This window comes from Trachemys scripta, chromosome 10, assembly GCF_013100865.1.
Source record: "Trachemys scripta elegans isolate TJP31775 chromosome 10, CAS_Tse_1.0, whole genome shotgun sequence".
NCBI lineage: Eukaryota > Metazoa > Chordata > Testudines > Emydidae > Trachemys > Trachemys scripta.
This window is the reverse complement of record NC_048307.1, coordinates 15,797,429-15,814,009: the sequence shown is the minus strand read 5'-3', so window position 1 is coordinate 15,814,009 and position 16,581 is coordinate 15,797,429. Positions and strand designations below refer to the sequence as shown.

At 44.1% G+C, this 16,581-nt stretch overlaps 1 protein-coding gene across 1 annotated transcript in view; it reads left to right on the top strand.

The window, feature by feature from the left end:
- The window catches only part of POLR3E (RNA polymerase III subunit E), a 40,101-nt gene extending 23,520 nt beyond the window's left edge, over positions 1-16,581 (top strand). Inside the window, exons 14-21 of the mRNA XM_034782800.1 lie at positions 2,129-2,210; positions 4,246-4,305; positions 5,202-5,359; positions 5,658-5,722; positions 7,267-7,763; positions 11,636-11,716; positions 12,706-12,831; positions 15,737-16,581. Coding sequence (XP_034638691.1) covers positions 2,129-2,210; positions 4,246-4,305; positions 5,202-5,359; positions 5,658-5,722; positions 7,267-7,763; positions 11,636-11,716; positions 12,706-12,831; positions 15,737-15,793 — 1,126 coding nt within the window. The 3' untranslated portion in view covers positions 15,794-16,581. The remainder of the gene's footprint in view (positions 1-2,128; positions 2,211-4,245; positions 4,306-5,201; positions 5,360-5,657; positions 5,723-7,266; positions 7,764-11,635; positions 11,717-12,705; positions 12,832-15,736) is intronic.

Sequence of the window (16,581 nt, the reverse complement as noted above, 5' to 3'; positions counted from 1 at the left end):
GGGGAGTTAGCTCCAGCTGCTCTGCTCCGGCGGCGCAGGGTCCGGAGGCATGGGGGCTGCCCGAAGCCGGAGCGCTCGGGCAGCTCGGCTCTTAAACAGAGCCGAAGAGTCAGGGGAGGAACACAGCAGCCGGAGCCCAGGAGGGGAAGTGCCCGGCCGGGGGCGCAGGGTCCGGAGGCATGAGAGCTGCCCGAAGCCGGAGCGCTACCTCCTTCACAGTTTGCCTGGCAGCCTCCAGACCCTGCACCCCCGGCTGGGCACTTCCCCTCCCGGGCTCCAGCTGCGCTGGGGAAACGCCGGCCGGGGGCGCAGGGTCTGGGGGCTGCCCGGCAAACCGTGAAACGGTAGCACTCGGGCAGCCCTTTTTGCGTGGCTGGGAGGGAGGAGGGGGAGTTAGGGCGGGGACTTTGGGGAAGGGGCGGGGACTTTGGGGAAGGGGCGGCCAGGGCCCGGGGAGTGTCCTTTTTTTTTTTTTTTTTTTTTTTTTTTAAATATGGTAACCCTAATCAGCACAGGATTCATTACTGGTTCATTGCTGTTGTCACTGAGAGCTGGTCTCGGGAAGCGTTTATCCATTTGATAAATCGAGAGTAGATTGCTGGGTGCACCTGATGTTCATAAAATGGATTCTATTGTAGACACCTTAATCTTTAATACAATAGGGCAGGGGTCCCAATTGCAGTGCCCATGGGCGCCGCGGCGCCCGCTGGGACATCCCTGTGCGGCCGCCTGCTGGCCGCCGGAAAAGCAGCCGTCAAAATGCCACCAAGAAGCAGCAACGTCAAGAAGCACTACCGCTGAAATGCCGCCGAATTTCAGCGGTGACGCCTCTTGATGACGCTGCTTCATGGTGGCATTTTGGCAACGACGCTGCTTGACGTTGCCACTTCACGGTGGCATTTCGGCGGTTGCTTGTCCGGCGGCCACGGTCCTCGGCAGGTAGTCGTCCGGTGCCCGCCCCAAGGAAAAGGTTGGGGACCACTGCCGTACGGCATCCCAGTGAGGCTGCAGTCTCAAGTGCCATATCCTTTTCATCCACATGGGATATTAGGTGCTGGGAATTGCAGTCTCATCTTTAGGCCACATCTCTGTAAGAAAGATGAGGGTGAACATTAGTCACATTCACATTCATTGGCAGCCATTAGCCTGTGGACCATGCTTTGGCCACCCACGACCTAGGGCTGCAGCTGCTACGTGAATAGCCTGTACAGTGACACAGATGCACTCTACCTTAAGTCACTGCAGAAAGGAATGCTGTCAGCCGGCTAATGCTGTATACAAGCTCCCAGAATGATGGCACAAGGGTGTTTATGTTGTAGCAGTTGCTAGTACTGTTTTATGTGTGTCCGTGGTTGTTACAATACCGTCATCTTCCAAAAGAAAAAAATGTTGGAAGTGTAAGATTAGCCTAACAGAGCCTTTTATTGTGAGGGTGAAAAACAGCTTTTGCCCTGATCAGCTGTGCGGAGTGAAACCCATGATCAGGAGTGACCTTGGGGCTTTGGAGACAGCAAAGATGGAGACCACTTATGATGATGGATGTAATTTAATTAGTCTCACAATCCGAATGGGATGGGGTGGTAAGTGTCCCAGCTGGTGGAATTTATAGCATCTCTCACTTAAAATCCTTGAGTATTAAATTAAAATAAAAATAAACTAAGTCTGGTAGATAAATGTTTTGGCTCATGTTACCTTTGGGGATGTGTGGGGAAGCCATGTAGCCCAAAGCATTTGATGACACACTTTTGGACATGTGTGCATTAAGGAAATTCACACTGTTGTAGCTAAGCTGGGGCAGACCCCTAACGTAAACGTGCTGTACCAGCATACAGTTTACATCTGTGCAGCTTATTTCTGTTTGTTACCAGATTAAACTTCTCTGGTCTAAGCCCCTCTTTGCACTAGTGTGAACTGCAATGATGTAGTCACACCAGTGTGAATTCTCTTGATGCAGACAGGGCTTTAGCTTCATAGGAATTTGTGTAAAGCCTGCGAACTTAGCTGGATAAAAGGTGTCTTTTGACCAATGAATGGGTGCTTCAGGGCACGTACACTCTGTTAAAAATCCTCACTAATAATATTTAATTGCAATGCATCATAATTAATCATTTCCTCCTTTAATTAACAGTGATGTCCTCTATCCAAAAGATACATCTAGCCCACACAGTGGAGTCCCTGCAGAAGTGCTTTGCAGGGGGAGAGATTTTGTTGTAAGTATAGATTTGCTCTGTTTGTTTTCCTGTGCCAAAACCCAAATAAGATGAAGCTGGCATAACTAACCACATCATTGCTAAACTGTACTGTTCTTCTGTAATCTGACATTTGTTCCAAAGAAATAATCTCTAAATTACTCCTGAAGGTTTTGTTGAAGGAGTTAAGAGAATCAACATGGAAATATTGATATAGATTGTCACTTGCTATTCATGTGATTTGTTGACAGGTGTCAGTCAGATCTAGGTGTCCGATCATCTACCTAATAAAAACGGTTATCACATTTAAAATATATGACAGAGACACCATCACGCAGACCCGCTTAATGGCACGCTCAGCAGAGAGGCTGATGGAGGCTGAACAGCCTATCACCCTCAGAGGTGGTCCCTCTAGGGCAGAATTGAAGGACCTTTGCAGGGCAATGCTAGGGACACACTGTACTTGCTATGCGTCCCCTGTTCAGTAAAAGGGCTTCGCTCCCAGAGCTGCTGATCTAGCACCTTTCATGAACAATAAGTGCAAATGTAAATTACGAGTACAAGACTCTCTCTCGCTCACACTCTCTCACTCTCTCTCTCTCTCTCTCTCTCTCTCTCTCTAAACCCCAGCAGGGAACAGACTTTTTTACCTAGAGACCATATTTGTCTTTACAAACAATCAAAGGAGAACTAATCCCTAAATAACTTCAACATTTGCCACGCTCTGTGGCTTCCACCCCTAATGGACAGATACGAGCATGTGACCCTGTCATTTTCCTATTAGAGCCGATCACCCCGATGTTTGCACTCTGCTTAGTTTCATTATTAACTCTCTTGGGCGGTCAGCTGCTGTTAGATTAGTCTCTGTGTGAGCCCAAACGGATGGTAATTAAAATTGACTTTCTGACACCTCTTGAAAGCTGCTCAATGTGCTGCCATATGGGAGACCCAGAATCAGGGGTAACTCTTATTACCGGAGGCCTGGGAATTAGGCAGTGCCCGAGAGTGTCACATTTGAAGTTTTGGGGATTCTGGGGACCACGGCACTTAGCTGAGTAGTGGAGCAGCAGTAACACTAGGCCCAGAGGAGGTGGCATGCTCAGCACTCTGGTTGAATAGAGTGTGCCCTGCAGGAAAGCTGGCAGTTTTGGACCTATGAATAGTTGCAAGACGGGTATGTTCACAATTGTCTCCTTTACTGGAGTCAGTGATAGCTTGTGGTTTTAAAGAAGTGTGTGCTAGTGCATTGGGGGCAGCTGTGTCGATTAGTATGTGGGGGGCGAGAAGCTGAATAAGGTGAAAGGACATACAGAACCAGCTCAGTTGCTCGTGATTTTTTTTACACCCTAGGCTGTGACAGGGCAGAGAATGGGGGAGGGGAGGAATTGGTAGCAATGAGGCTTTAAATTCCTGCCCCCAACCCTCCAAAATGTATTAAAACCTCCATAAACTGAATGTGTGTGGAGGGGCAGCACGGCGGCAGGAATCTAACTGACTGTAATGTATTGGTGCAGGGCGACTAAGGGAGGAGATGGGAGTCCTGAAGTGGTTGGCCTATAAAAAGGATAGAAACTTCACTATTAGTGGCAGCTCATGGAGATTTCCTCTGGGGCAAGTGGCAAAACACATGGTTTTGGAGCAGAACATCCTAAGTTCTACCCCCGCATATGCCTGTAAAGTCCCAAAATGATAACCATGAGCCTCCTCAATGTTCATTAGGTTTTTTTCGTGTTTGTTTTTTAAACCATGTTTAATTTAGATTTCAGAGAATCTAAGTGCAACTCTCACCACAGATTCACCAAGGCAAATCTTGGATTTCTCTAGACCTTTTGTTTTGTGTCCTTTCTTATCACTAAAGAAAAACGTCTCCAGGAATAGACCATGCCAGGTCTATATTTGCCCCAGTTAACCCACTTGCCTGGCCGAGAATTGCCATCCCCTGCATTCTTGAAAGGTTCCTGGTTTCTGGTTATGCCGGTGTCACAACAGTGCGTCTGTTCTTTAGTAGGGCAGCTTCCTAAAATATGTAATTTTTCCCTCCTTTTATTTCCTCCAGATGTGGAAGTTTACACAGGATCGCTGGGTTGTGCGAAAGGAAGTGGCCACTGTCACAAAAGTGAGTGACAATTTTTTCTAAACCAGAGGTGGATGATAATCAGTGGGTATTGTCAATAGCTGCATTTGTGGCTAATTCACACTGATGCTTGCCTTTCCTCCTAGCACCGCACACTGTGGTGACCCATTTTACTGCTGACTTTAGCACTGACACATTTCACTGCTAATTCCCATTATTGCTAACCTAGGACAGTGTTGCTTCAGATGTGTATTGCAGAGTGGAGACCGCGAATGAATGACAGAATCAAAGCATTCAGTGTCCTCAGGGGAGGGAAGTTCTTAATTGCTTAAGAGCAACTCAGACACCTGATCGCTGAATCATCTGCTCAAGCATGTTAGTATCTGGAAAGTAAATGGGATTAAAAGTGAAAAAGCTCTGTAAGGATTTTTAAAAAAAAATCACACAAAATAAAATGACAGAATGAGTGAATTTTATGTAGGGATTTAATAATCTTACATTCTGAAATTTTCTAGTGCACTTTGCCAGTGGTGGAGATGGATGTGTACATAGAGGGTTGTTTCACCGATAGCTGAAATGCAGCTACCTTTGGGCTTTTAACAGCAACCAAGAAGTCTAAACTTCAGAGAACGTTTAGATATGTGGAATATAATTATCCACAGTGCAGTTTGTTCAGGATATTGGGGATAACTCCCCTAGTTTTGCAAAAAGTGCCGCGGACTGTTTAACTACTGCTTAGCTTTAGGTCCCATATGTCCCTCCTGGTACTGAGTCAGAGGGAAGACTGTCTCCTGTTGATTTGCCAGTATCTTTTCTTGGCAGTCTCCTACCCAAACCTTAATCCAGCCCAACTCTGCTTAGTTGGTGAAATCATAGCCCAGTTTTGTATGGCTGCAGATGTGGTTTCCCTGACCCGTTACACTCTTTCTTTCTTTCAGCTTTGCCCGGAAGATGTGAAGGACTTCTTAGAGCACATGTCTGTTGCAAGAATAAACAAAGGCTGGGAATTTCTACTCCCTTATGATGAAGACTTTGTTAAAAAGCATCCAGATGTGGTTCAGAGGCAGAATATGCTGTGGATGGGCATTCAGGCCAAGTAAATGATTTGCTTTATAAATTACAGATGTACAAGTACCAGCTATCCCATGACTATAGATTGTAGCATGGTAATATTTTGATCTGCATTTCCTCTACATAAGGTTGTCCCTTTTAAAGGGCAGTTGTATGATGGGACTGTTCCATGGTTCCCAATTTCACTGGACTGTTGACCATCTCCAAATGCTTTAGCTCCTTTGGCATTTTTGAGAGGCTAAAGCCAAAATGTCTGTGTTCGGGTGTGGGAATGCCAAACTAAAAAAAAAATACTCTTGTGTATTTTCTCTTTTTAATTTCAGATTAGAAAAGGTCTATAATCTATTAAAGGAACATTTGACACCAAAGAAACAAGATGGACAATCAGGTATAGTAATGGTTAAGATCATTATGAAATCTACTCTCCCGTTTGTGTTTCTAGTGTAATTTTTGTGCTTCGCTGTTTGAGAAAGAGAGAGAGAGAGATTTTTTTTTTTTTTTTTTTTTTTTTGCATGAGTCTGCAGTTTCCCTTTGATTGTTTGGGGCAGATTCTGGGTTACGTTCAGGTGATCTTAAACCACCAGGGTGGGACAAAGCAACCTTAAAACTGCCCTATAGGGGCAACTGAGGATTCCCCAGCACAGAGGAATCCATGCATGTAATGTAAAGCTAGTAGAGCTGACTCTACAAACAAACTTCCTCACTAAGGGCAGCGCAGTCCTCCGAGTAGGAAATAATATTTTGGGGGAGGGGGCAGAGCCAGCTCTCTAGTTAGTCTCACCGTTGTGATAGCCCCATAGTTTATAAACCAGTGGAAGTTAGCAGTTCCCCTACTCTGTTCTGCCAGGACTGATGATTAAACTACTAGTTTAAGAGGGGGTCTAAGGATGTACAAGGCCTTCTCTTTTCAAGGCAATTCTCCACTGTTGTTGCCAGTGAAAGTTTAAAGCAGCTGTTCTGTAATCATAAGAGGTTGTGAAAACTTGAGATTCCAGGGAGATTGAACTAAGTACTTGGCTAGTAACCAGACTTTGGAGTCCATGGAGACTGCAAGCAGAACTGACAAATGGACACATGAATACATTTCAATACCCTCTATCTTATCTGGTGGGAAGGATTAGGTGTTGGGTTATTTGGAAAAGAATTAGTAGGCCTAATGGCGTATGTGCTGAGTTATGTGTATGCAGTTTACTATAAAACATAGTGTACGTCATCTTACTCCCTTGGTACTCAAGCTTGCAATTCCTCAGTCACATCCCCATTTGCTGAGAATGGATGTACAAAGGTGGCGGGATTAGGGAGGGAGAGCACTCCCCATTTCCAGACCAGGTAATTACTACAGAAAAGAGGTTCTCAATCTCTTTCATGCTATGGACCAAATCCTAATAGAGAAGGTCTGCTGGATTCACAACCTACCCTCTGATTAGTGATCACTCAAATCACTTTCCTATCCATTCTCCCATTTGCAAGCATGCAATATCTGTGTGGTAGCTATAGCAATTGCTCCAGCTGGTTTTCTCCTTGCAACAGATTCTATCGGCATCCAGCCTCTCTTGAAAAATCTTCTCTTGCAAAGATGTCAGGAGTCTAGGGGCACAGGCAGTAATGTGTGTGCAGTTGCTGCAGTTGTACGTGCAATTCCTGATTCACACAGGGCTTTAGCACTCGCACAAGCATGTTTTCCCGTGGCCCTGAGCTTTAGACTTCTGAAAAGTCAAGCCCTAAGTATCTTGCTAGCAGTTATTGAAATGGGTCTCTGCTTGTTCAATTATTTTAAAAACAAAATCTAGTCTGAAATCAGTTTGGGGTCTTGGATCTCTGGAGTAAACTGTTCAGTGCCGTTAATTCACTAAGGTCTGTTTAATAAATATACTGCAGAATTTATGTCCAAGATTCTCTGTTAACAGTGTTGTATTCTTGTATCTTACTAGCTCACCCACTTCTGGTTTCTGGGGAACAAAGGGTCAATATGGCTAAAGCAAAAGTCAAACAGAACTATGGGCTGCTGGAGAAAGAGTTGCAAAAGCAAAAGGCAGAGGGCAAAGCAAATGACTCTCCATCCAAGATGGATATTTCCAACGTCCGCATTAAAGAGGAGCCTGTGAGCGATGAGGAGCCTATGGACGCGTCCGCCTATGAGAGTATGAACAATGGCATGGTCAATGGCATCCATTCGGAGGAGAACTCCATGGACTCATTAAACGGCCACTTGCCAGGCGGGTGCACAGATCGAGTTGCACAGGAACTGAAAGCGTTTGTGATGACGACGTTTAAGAAACAGTTTGTTCTCACTCTGAGTGAGCTTAAACGGTTATTTAATCTTCACTTAGCCAGTCTGCCCCCAGGACACACGTTGTTTAGTGGCATTTCAGACAAAATGTTACAAGACATGGTATTGGACACTGGCTGCAAACAGATTTTGGTGCCTGTAAGTATCCTTTTTATATTGTACAGGTGGGGAAGGGCACAAGTGCTGAGTGGCTGGGGTGCTTTTAAACATACCGTGACCTACACAGTGCCTCCACACTGTGTGGTTGGGGCAGATATCCCTCTGAGCAGCTGCCCCGGTACCTCGGCCCATTGAAACTGGGGCTTTGTCTAGCTGACTTCCTGCTTCCCAAAATCTTTGCTTGAGTGCTGGCCCCCTGCAGTGCTCTCCTAGTCAGCATAAAGGAACTCGGAGGTACAGGTTCCTATGGACTGGACCCCAGTGCTTCACTACTTGTTATCCTCATGATTCCATGAATCAGTCTGAAGTGATCCAAATCCCAGGTCCATTTGCCGTAGCCAGGGCTGTACAAGCTCCCAGTTCTCAGGGCTGCTGTGGAAGGGACAATGGTCTCTGTTATCTCGGGCGCAGGACACACCTGGCAATACAACAAGTGGCTGGGAAAAGTATAGCAGGAGTCCCATGCTGTGCCTGTGCCACATTCCTTTGGTCTCTGGCTGTTAAATTTCCTTTCCTTCCAGGCGTTTCTGTGGCTGCTGTAAAGACGGGGAAATGTTTGTATGTTTGAGAGCTAGGACTTCCTGCAGCACTGCATGAAGATAGCTCAGTTAGTGGAGGGAAGAGAGCTACCATTGTAGTGAATGCAGAGAGAGCCTGAGGGCGAAACCAGTTTACAAGCCAGGTAGCAGTCCTGGTCAGTTTGCAGCTAGGGAGAGAACCTTTAGGGGGAGAGAAAAAGAGAAGGGACAGCTGCTTGAAGGAGGAGGCAGGACAAAGTGCAGGAGGAGGACAGAGTGAGGGGAGCAGGAAATAATTCAGAAGTAGGACTAGAGCAGGGGAATTAAGACTCCGCTAAGGAACAAGGCCTGTTGCAGGGAGATAGGAATACTATAGTATGGTGGCCATGCATGGTAGGTATACAGTGTAGCAGCTGGGAGTTAAGTAATGGACTTGAAATGCTGCTAGAGAGAGTCCCCAATTAAATGATTTATTCTCCCTTCTGCCCGGTGACTTCTAAGTCCTGGCTGCAGCCCTGCCCCTCCTGGCTGGTTTTCCACCTGGAGCCTCCTCCTGTGGCTGTTGCAGGGTCTCGCTTTCTTTCATGTGCCATGTGATGTGGCTGCATGTACTGCGAATGTTAATTAGCTGAGGCCGCTGCTGGCGGGGTCACTTCAGGTTGGGTTGGTTTTGAAACTTTATAAATTCCTTCATTATATTATTACTTAAACTTCGTGGGGAAGGAAGGGAACATACTGTTTTTTTAAAACACAACTCTTGAGGAAGCTGGACGGGTGAGAAGGAATTGCCTCTCTGCTGTGGAACATGTAACAGAAGAAGCTTTAAATATAGAACCTGATTCAAAGCCAGACGTTCCGTACTGAAGGGACATGTGGAGGCTTTTTAGGCCCATCCAGCCCAGCAGAGCATGGTGTCTGTTGTCTAACGTTGGCTGCAAGTGCATTGGTCGTTCCTAAAAGCACACGGCTTATTGTGAGCCTTGTTGCAAATCCCACTGTTTAGATAAAGAGTCACTGCACTGCTGCAATCAACAGCTTAAATCCTCTCCACCAGGAGCCCCTTCCTCTACCTCTCACAGAGGGAGTTGAGATTAGTTAGGGCATGTTTATACTCACCAAACACTCCATTGACATACGGCTTTCTTGGGCCTGGGCTGCTTCCCTTGGTGAATCCTTTGGAACCTAAGACCTTCTTAGCAGTGCAAGGACCTTTCATTTTATCTCTTGATGCAATAATTACATGTTAATTTTCTGAAACGAAGTTGCTCCAGTGATTAAAAACTAATGAGCGGAGGTAATGAAAACAATGCCCTCCAGGAGGAGTGCAGTCGAGCTGCCACATCAGAGAAAATGCATTGCTAAAAACTTGGTTAAAGCCTTTACCTGTTCTCTCCCATAGAAATGAAGGACTGACTCTGACCTGATGCGTTTAGAGTTCAAGTTAGTCTAATGGTTGCTGTGTTTTTGTACTAGAATCCACTGAGATGCCACTTGGCTGCAAACGAGGCCGTTAGGCACCTATTGCGGAGGTACATTGCTTGCACATGCTTGGTAACATCTTCAAGCCAAAAGAAATGCTCCGTCGTTAGTGGTGGGATCCAGAGAGAGAGTCTCGGGTAGGCCTGCACTTGAATGCAATTGGCTATTGTTTCCTTTAGCCTAAGCTTCCAGGCAACCTGACAGTCCAGGACAGGCTAGGGCAAGAGAAAGGAAGCCTTGAACAAATACTTCTGCTGCATAGTCATATTCAGCACTCACACTTGGAGTGAGCCTCTGTTTGAAGTTCCACAGTCCCATGGATTTTCCTTGTGTCCCTCTCACAGGCCTTGACCATAACTCATTTTCCTGTGAGAATCTGATGTGCCTGCTTTTATCTGGGATATGCATACCATAGGAGGCCAGCCTTTATTAGCCAGCATTCCTTTGAGGAGAGAAATGTTTGAAGTGTCAAGAGATTGTAAAGTTTGTTAAAATGTACATGATGTGTCTCACAGTATTGGAGCAATGCAGGGTTCTGAGCTGCTAATCTCACCAGGTAGCTCCTACCAAACACAGTTTTCCTCTTTACAGTAAGATTACAGATTAAGTGTGAATGTAACGACTAGGATTTCTGGCACAGTCATCTAGGGCTCTCATCTAAGCCTGTGAGGGGTGAGAGAAAAGGTATGTTTCGTACCAGCTAACAGTTAAGTGTGACAAGAAATGGAATGGAACAAATGACCGTCCCTGTGCCATAGGTTAGGGGATCTGAATGGGCTTGTTCGCCTCCGATAGTTGATTTTGAAAATTAGGTTGTCTGGCCAGTTGGCAAGCAATGAATTCTTAGTGACCTAAAGGAGGAAGCATCAAGAGTGAGAGCATGCTCTGAGGGAAGATGTTGAGGCTAAAAAAGGGTTTTTTTATTTTTCCATATAAGCATTTGTATGGTATGAGAGTGGTAAGGTGGGGGCTGCTGCATCACTTGTGAGGTGGAGAGCAGCGCAGGGGCACGGCAGCTGAGAAAAAACAAAGGCTTGTTTCCCTGCATGGGTGCTTGAAATGAAGTGTTTCATTTTCTGAGTTTGCAATAAGCAAGTGCCTGGCTTCACAAGCAGTTTACTGCTCGCTCTTGCGGGATTGTGTAACCTGCCCACAGGACAGTGATGAAGGATGTTTCAGCAATGCCATGTTTTTCCTTCACCCTGTGTGGGGTAAAGTTTTTCCATGCTTTTGGGGCTGCAGGAGTGACATTTGAATACCTGTCTAATCTAAGCTGTCTACTGTATCTATCTATTTATTTTTTTATTTATAGATATGTATTACTGTAGCACCTAGGAGCCCTAAAAACTTCTAGAAAGAGTGAAATCCTGCTTCGTGCAATAGCAGAGAACAGCTCGGAGAGACTTTTAGCTTGGAAGCAAATGTGTCTGTCAGTTGCTGCTTATAGGAGAGAACTGAATGTTTTGTTGCCATGAAATATCCTTTAACATTCAAGCACTGGAATCGCTCTTTCAGTGTTTAGCAGTTGCATCCAAAGGGTGAAATCCCCCCGCTGCCCTGGCCTCAGTGGCAGAGAGCCTGCACGAGTCCTGAGTGCCAGTTAATTCCCACTTACACCCTCAAAACGAAGTTTAAGCAGTTCATAGGCATTGTGGGTGGATCCTTAGTGCATGAGTGAATTTCACTAATAGTGAATAAAGGTGCCGATCAAACATGACTTTGGCTTAATTGGGGCAATATAAGGCTGCTGAAGTGTTCCTGGAGCTTCCAACATTCACTCATTCAAGATGATTTGTTTAACAGCCTGTAACTAAAATTAAAGCAACCACCCTGACTGGTGCAAACTGTTCTTAGTTTCCCCCACAGATTCATGCTGTTTCACCGGATGAACTAAAGGTTTATGCACTTTGGGAAGCTGGTGACATTTACGACCAGGTAAAGGCAAACATGGCTGTTAATCTAGCCAAGTCATTCCCAGGTTACTGGTTGCTGGGAGCTTGGTGGTATTTGCATTCTTGCTTTTAAAAGTGATACAACAGGCTGCCTCCTCCTCCCCCACGCTCGCCCTTGGAGTCTGTGATTTCCAGTGCCAAGCTACTCCAAGCTGGGAGGCAGTGCTCGGTCCATGATTGCTTCACTGTGGTGTGGGGGAATGGACAGAAGCAATAACATACGCTGCTCACTAATTAAACGCTAGTGTAAATAGCTGTAGACATGAGTAGCACCAGTTCGCTGCTCCATTCACACCAGGCCTTAGAGCATATTAAACTCTGTTCCTTGCTGTTTAAAAAGTCAGCATTATCCAATAGTTACCCTGTGGCGATACCTGAGAGGTCAGAATTTCCTTATAGCTAGAATGGTAAGTAACTGTGGCACTTGTGGGCCTACACTGCCTTTTTAATTGTTACCACTGTAAATTGAGTGTAATGGAAGCAGCAAGTCTGTGCTCACGATATAAAACAGTTTTCACAGGAGAGACCCCCACAGCAGCAAGCTCTAGATCTTCATTATAGAGAGTCTAGTCAAGTGGAGTGAGCAGAAGGCCAGGAACTCCTGAGTTCTAAACTTAGCTCAAATTCTATCTCCATTAATTAAACTTTCTCTGCCTCAGTTTCGCGGTATGAGGGGGATAATACCTTCCGCACAAGGTGTTGCAGGAATTAATTAGCTAACATTTGTACAGTGGTTTGAATACAGAAATACACTGTACATGCTAAGTATCATTTTTATGCTTGCTATAGTTCTAGCATGCTAGTATGGGACTGTTTGGAGAGGGATTTCCTAAGGAAGATTCTGAATGTGTTGTGCCAAATGATGTATCTAAAAGCTTGTTTGGAGCTGATGGTGGTTTTCTTGTTTCATGTTTAGAAATATAATGCAGATAATTTTTCTCTCGTGTGTTAAAATAAACTTTTGTTTTAAAGCATCGGCAGGTTTTGCTTAAAATCTTTACCAAAAATTATCGAGTGCGCAGGAACATCATCCAGCATCAGTTGAGCCAAGAATGTGGAGAGGATCTAAATAAACAGGATGTGGATAGAGTGATAAAGGTAATGCATCAGATTTAAAAATCATGTACAAAGCTCTTGTTTAATGGTGATTTTGATATAGTCAGTACCAGAGCTTTTAATATATTGGCTTCACGGAAAGGACCAGATTCTACGTGGAGTTAAATAAAACGATGGTGTTGCTAGCGTGGTTTCTCTTATCATGTGGATAGGCCTTATTTTCAATCTGTTTGATGTAAAATATACTTGTTACATTCTCCCTTTTTGCCAAAGGGCACTGACTTTTTTGAACCCATCATCATATGGTGTTAACCCAACAAATCTTTTTCTGACGTGGGCTAACAATGAATACAAAGTGCAATAAACGTACTTTCACGATTATTATTAAACGGTATTGCGTTAAACATTAAGGGGGAAATTTTCAACATGACCTAATGTGAGCTTAGACATGGGATTCTCATTAACATTAACGAAAGTTGGGAAGCACAGTCCCCACACACATCAAATTAAAAATACATCCCCTTACGCTCAAGGGGAGTTTAAAGTTACATAGGCAGCAATCAGCAACAACAACAACCCCCCCCTTTATCAGTTAAAACATTTTATGAAAGAATGTTTACCAGTTTAACCCTCTTTGAAAGAGCCACCCATTGTTTCAAGATGTTGCAATACAAGGAACGTCTGGCGGGCCATACAGGCATTGATTAACATGTATTAAAGTGGTATGGTGTTGCTAAATAGAAATCCACCAACTCATGTAACTTTTAAATAATTATTGCTAGGAATTGGGTCACTCTGGCCCTAATTTCAGTAAATATGTGCTTAAATGCTTTCCAGAATCCAGGCCTGTATTGTAGATTAATTGTGCATTGGAAAGATTAGGGTTCTGTTTCTTTGATAATATGCAGTCTGGCTTTATTCAGTGTCCCTGGTCTTGATTAGAAGAATCTGGTCTTAATATTTAAGATGAAACTTAAAGCATGTTGAACCTGCTGGTGCAGGCAGATTTTTAAGAAGATAGGTGTGCCTAAACATTGACTATAACCAGGAGTGCCCAAACAACATATGTGCACATTTTCATGATGCAGCTATTTAACAAGGAGTATATCTGCATAGGAAGTAAATGCCCTTTAAGTCACACAGTTTGTGATCTGTATCACATGCCCAACACTGGGGTGTGTGTATGTGTCAGTCTTCATTTTCTCCTGTATACAGGTGAGTCAAAGTTATGCATGAAAGAATCAGAAATAAGTCTTGAACGTATGATTAAAATCTTGATCTGCAGAGTAAACTATGGCAACCCTTCTTTTCAGCTTGCTAGTTTCCTTCATTTAAGGTTGAGTATTTGCAGTGTACTAGGCTTCTGTGGTCTGAAAGGTCTAGTAACTTACAACAAAACAAAAACTCCTTTCCCTTAAAGCTGTGCATTTTCAATCATAAGGGGTAAGTCAGCTGTTGTTGAATTTATGTACTGTAGAGTGGTGGAAAATGAAAATTCAACACAATTGATGCTCACTCAAAACAAAACACTCAGTTCATGTAGATGCCTCAGGTATCCTGAAAATATTTGCAGGTGGGTGGTTAATAATAATTTGGCCAAAATATAATCCAGTGGTTTAATAGTTTAGTCTAATAAATTGCTTACTCTGAAAGGGTCTGATTCTGCGCTGTTGCCTTTGGTGATTGCCTGTTCATTCCAACCCTCTCCGGCTTTTCACCTCAGCTTCACTCTTCAGCTGCCCCTCTGACCCTTTTCCCCTCACTCCCAGTGCCTTTCAAAAACCCCTCTGTCTTCCGTGTGGCTGACATCTCTCTCACACACACACACACACACACACACACACACACACACACACACATATATATATATATATATATATATATTGTGGAACTAACATGTTCCCATTATATTGTTCACTCTGCTTCTGTGGTTCTATCCCTTACCCCCACTCTGTGTCTAAGACCATACTGGGTCAGACCAAAGGTCCATCTAGCCCAGTATCCTGACTTCCGATAGTGGCCAATGCCAGGTGCCCCAGAGGGAATGAACAGAACAGGTAATCATCCAGTGATCCATCCCGTTGCCCATTCCCATTCTGGCAAACAGGCTAGGGACGCCATCTCTGTCCATCCTGGCTAATAGCCATTGATGGACCTATCCTCCATGAACTTTAGTTCTTTTTTGAACCTGGTTTATAGTCTTGGCCTTCACAACATCCTCTGGCAAGGAGTTCCACGGGTTGACTGTGCATTGTGTGAAAAGTTCATGGAGGATAGGTTCATTAATGGCTATTAGCCAGGATGGTCAGGGATGCAACCCCATGCTCTGGGTGTCCCTAAGCCTCTGATTACCAGATGCTGGGATTGTATGGAAAGGGATGGATTCCTTGCTCATTCCCTCTGAAGCACCTGGCATTGGCCACTGATGGAAGACAGGATACTGGTCTAGATGGACCATTGGTCTGACCCAATATGGCCATTCTTATGTAGGGACTGGCTGCTACTCTGGGTTTGTATAGTACCTAGTACAATGGGACCCTGTTCTTGGTTGGTCTTTAGGGACTATCATAACAATAAATTACAGCTTCAAATGGCCCAGTTCAACAGATGGGCTGCAATCTTGCAACCCTTACTTGTGGAATTAGTCCTATTGCTGGATCCCATCCCATGGTTTAACTAGTCTGCTCTGAACCATGTGAAAAGTTTTGAATTGATCTAGTACTCCTAGTACCATCATAGTTAAGGTAGGGTTGATGGGCCAAATTCTGCCCTGCTGTAAGTGGGTACAATACATGAGGCAATGTTGCCACTATACACTTTTGATTTTTACATTGTCTGCTTCTTGGAATCTATTGTGATTTTGGAGCGTTCTGCCTCTAAGGCTAATCGGTAATACTCTAACGCTAGACTTTTCAGCATTAGTAACTGCTTTTCCCATTCTCCCCAGGACTGCTGTGTAAGCCATGCTGGAATGTGGTACCTTAAAGGGACAGTGCAGTCTTGACAACAGTGGTGTGCTTTTCATTCCATTATCTCCAAGACAGAGGAGGAAAACTGTAGTGGGCATAGACAGAATAATGCCTTTGCTTCAGGGAGCAAGAGGCAGAATCTGACCTACTTGTGGCCACATGGCCACTGCAGAAAGACGGTTAGTGATGTCAACATTCACGCACTTGTTTGCATGGCCGCCTAAACGCAAAGAGCATCGAGGAAGAAAATGTGGGACTCTATCTGCAATTTGATGAATTTGGGATTCCTAATGTATTTTGCTTCTCATTATTTCATTCTAATAAAATAAAAACACATACTGACACAGACATGATGGAAAATCATGGTCTAATATTTTATTTAGTAATTAATGCCAATAAATGGTAAGTCTTGTTTACAAACATCCAACTTTTATTATATGCCTAGAAGGTCATGCTGTAGTTTGCGTGTTAAAGCACTCCCTCTTCCCACTTAACAAACAGACCTATTAATGCTCATGAAAGTTTTATATGCACCTGGGTTTGTGGGGTAAAATCCCTGTGTCTTAAACGTACTAATTATACATAACAAAAACAGTCTCATCAATTGTTTACATGACACAAGTTGTTTTCAAAAGTAATTACATATAAAGCAGATGTAATGTATCCTACTTTTTTTTTTTTTGTTGCATACCTAGATGCAGGTAGAGCAAGGTAAGTAACTTTATGCACCATCTGAAAGGTGTCCAACTGTAGTTATCACACTTGGTGATGTAAAACCTATATTTTATGTAACTTTTTCAAATAAAATTTTATCTTGAAGATC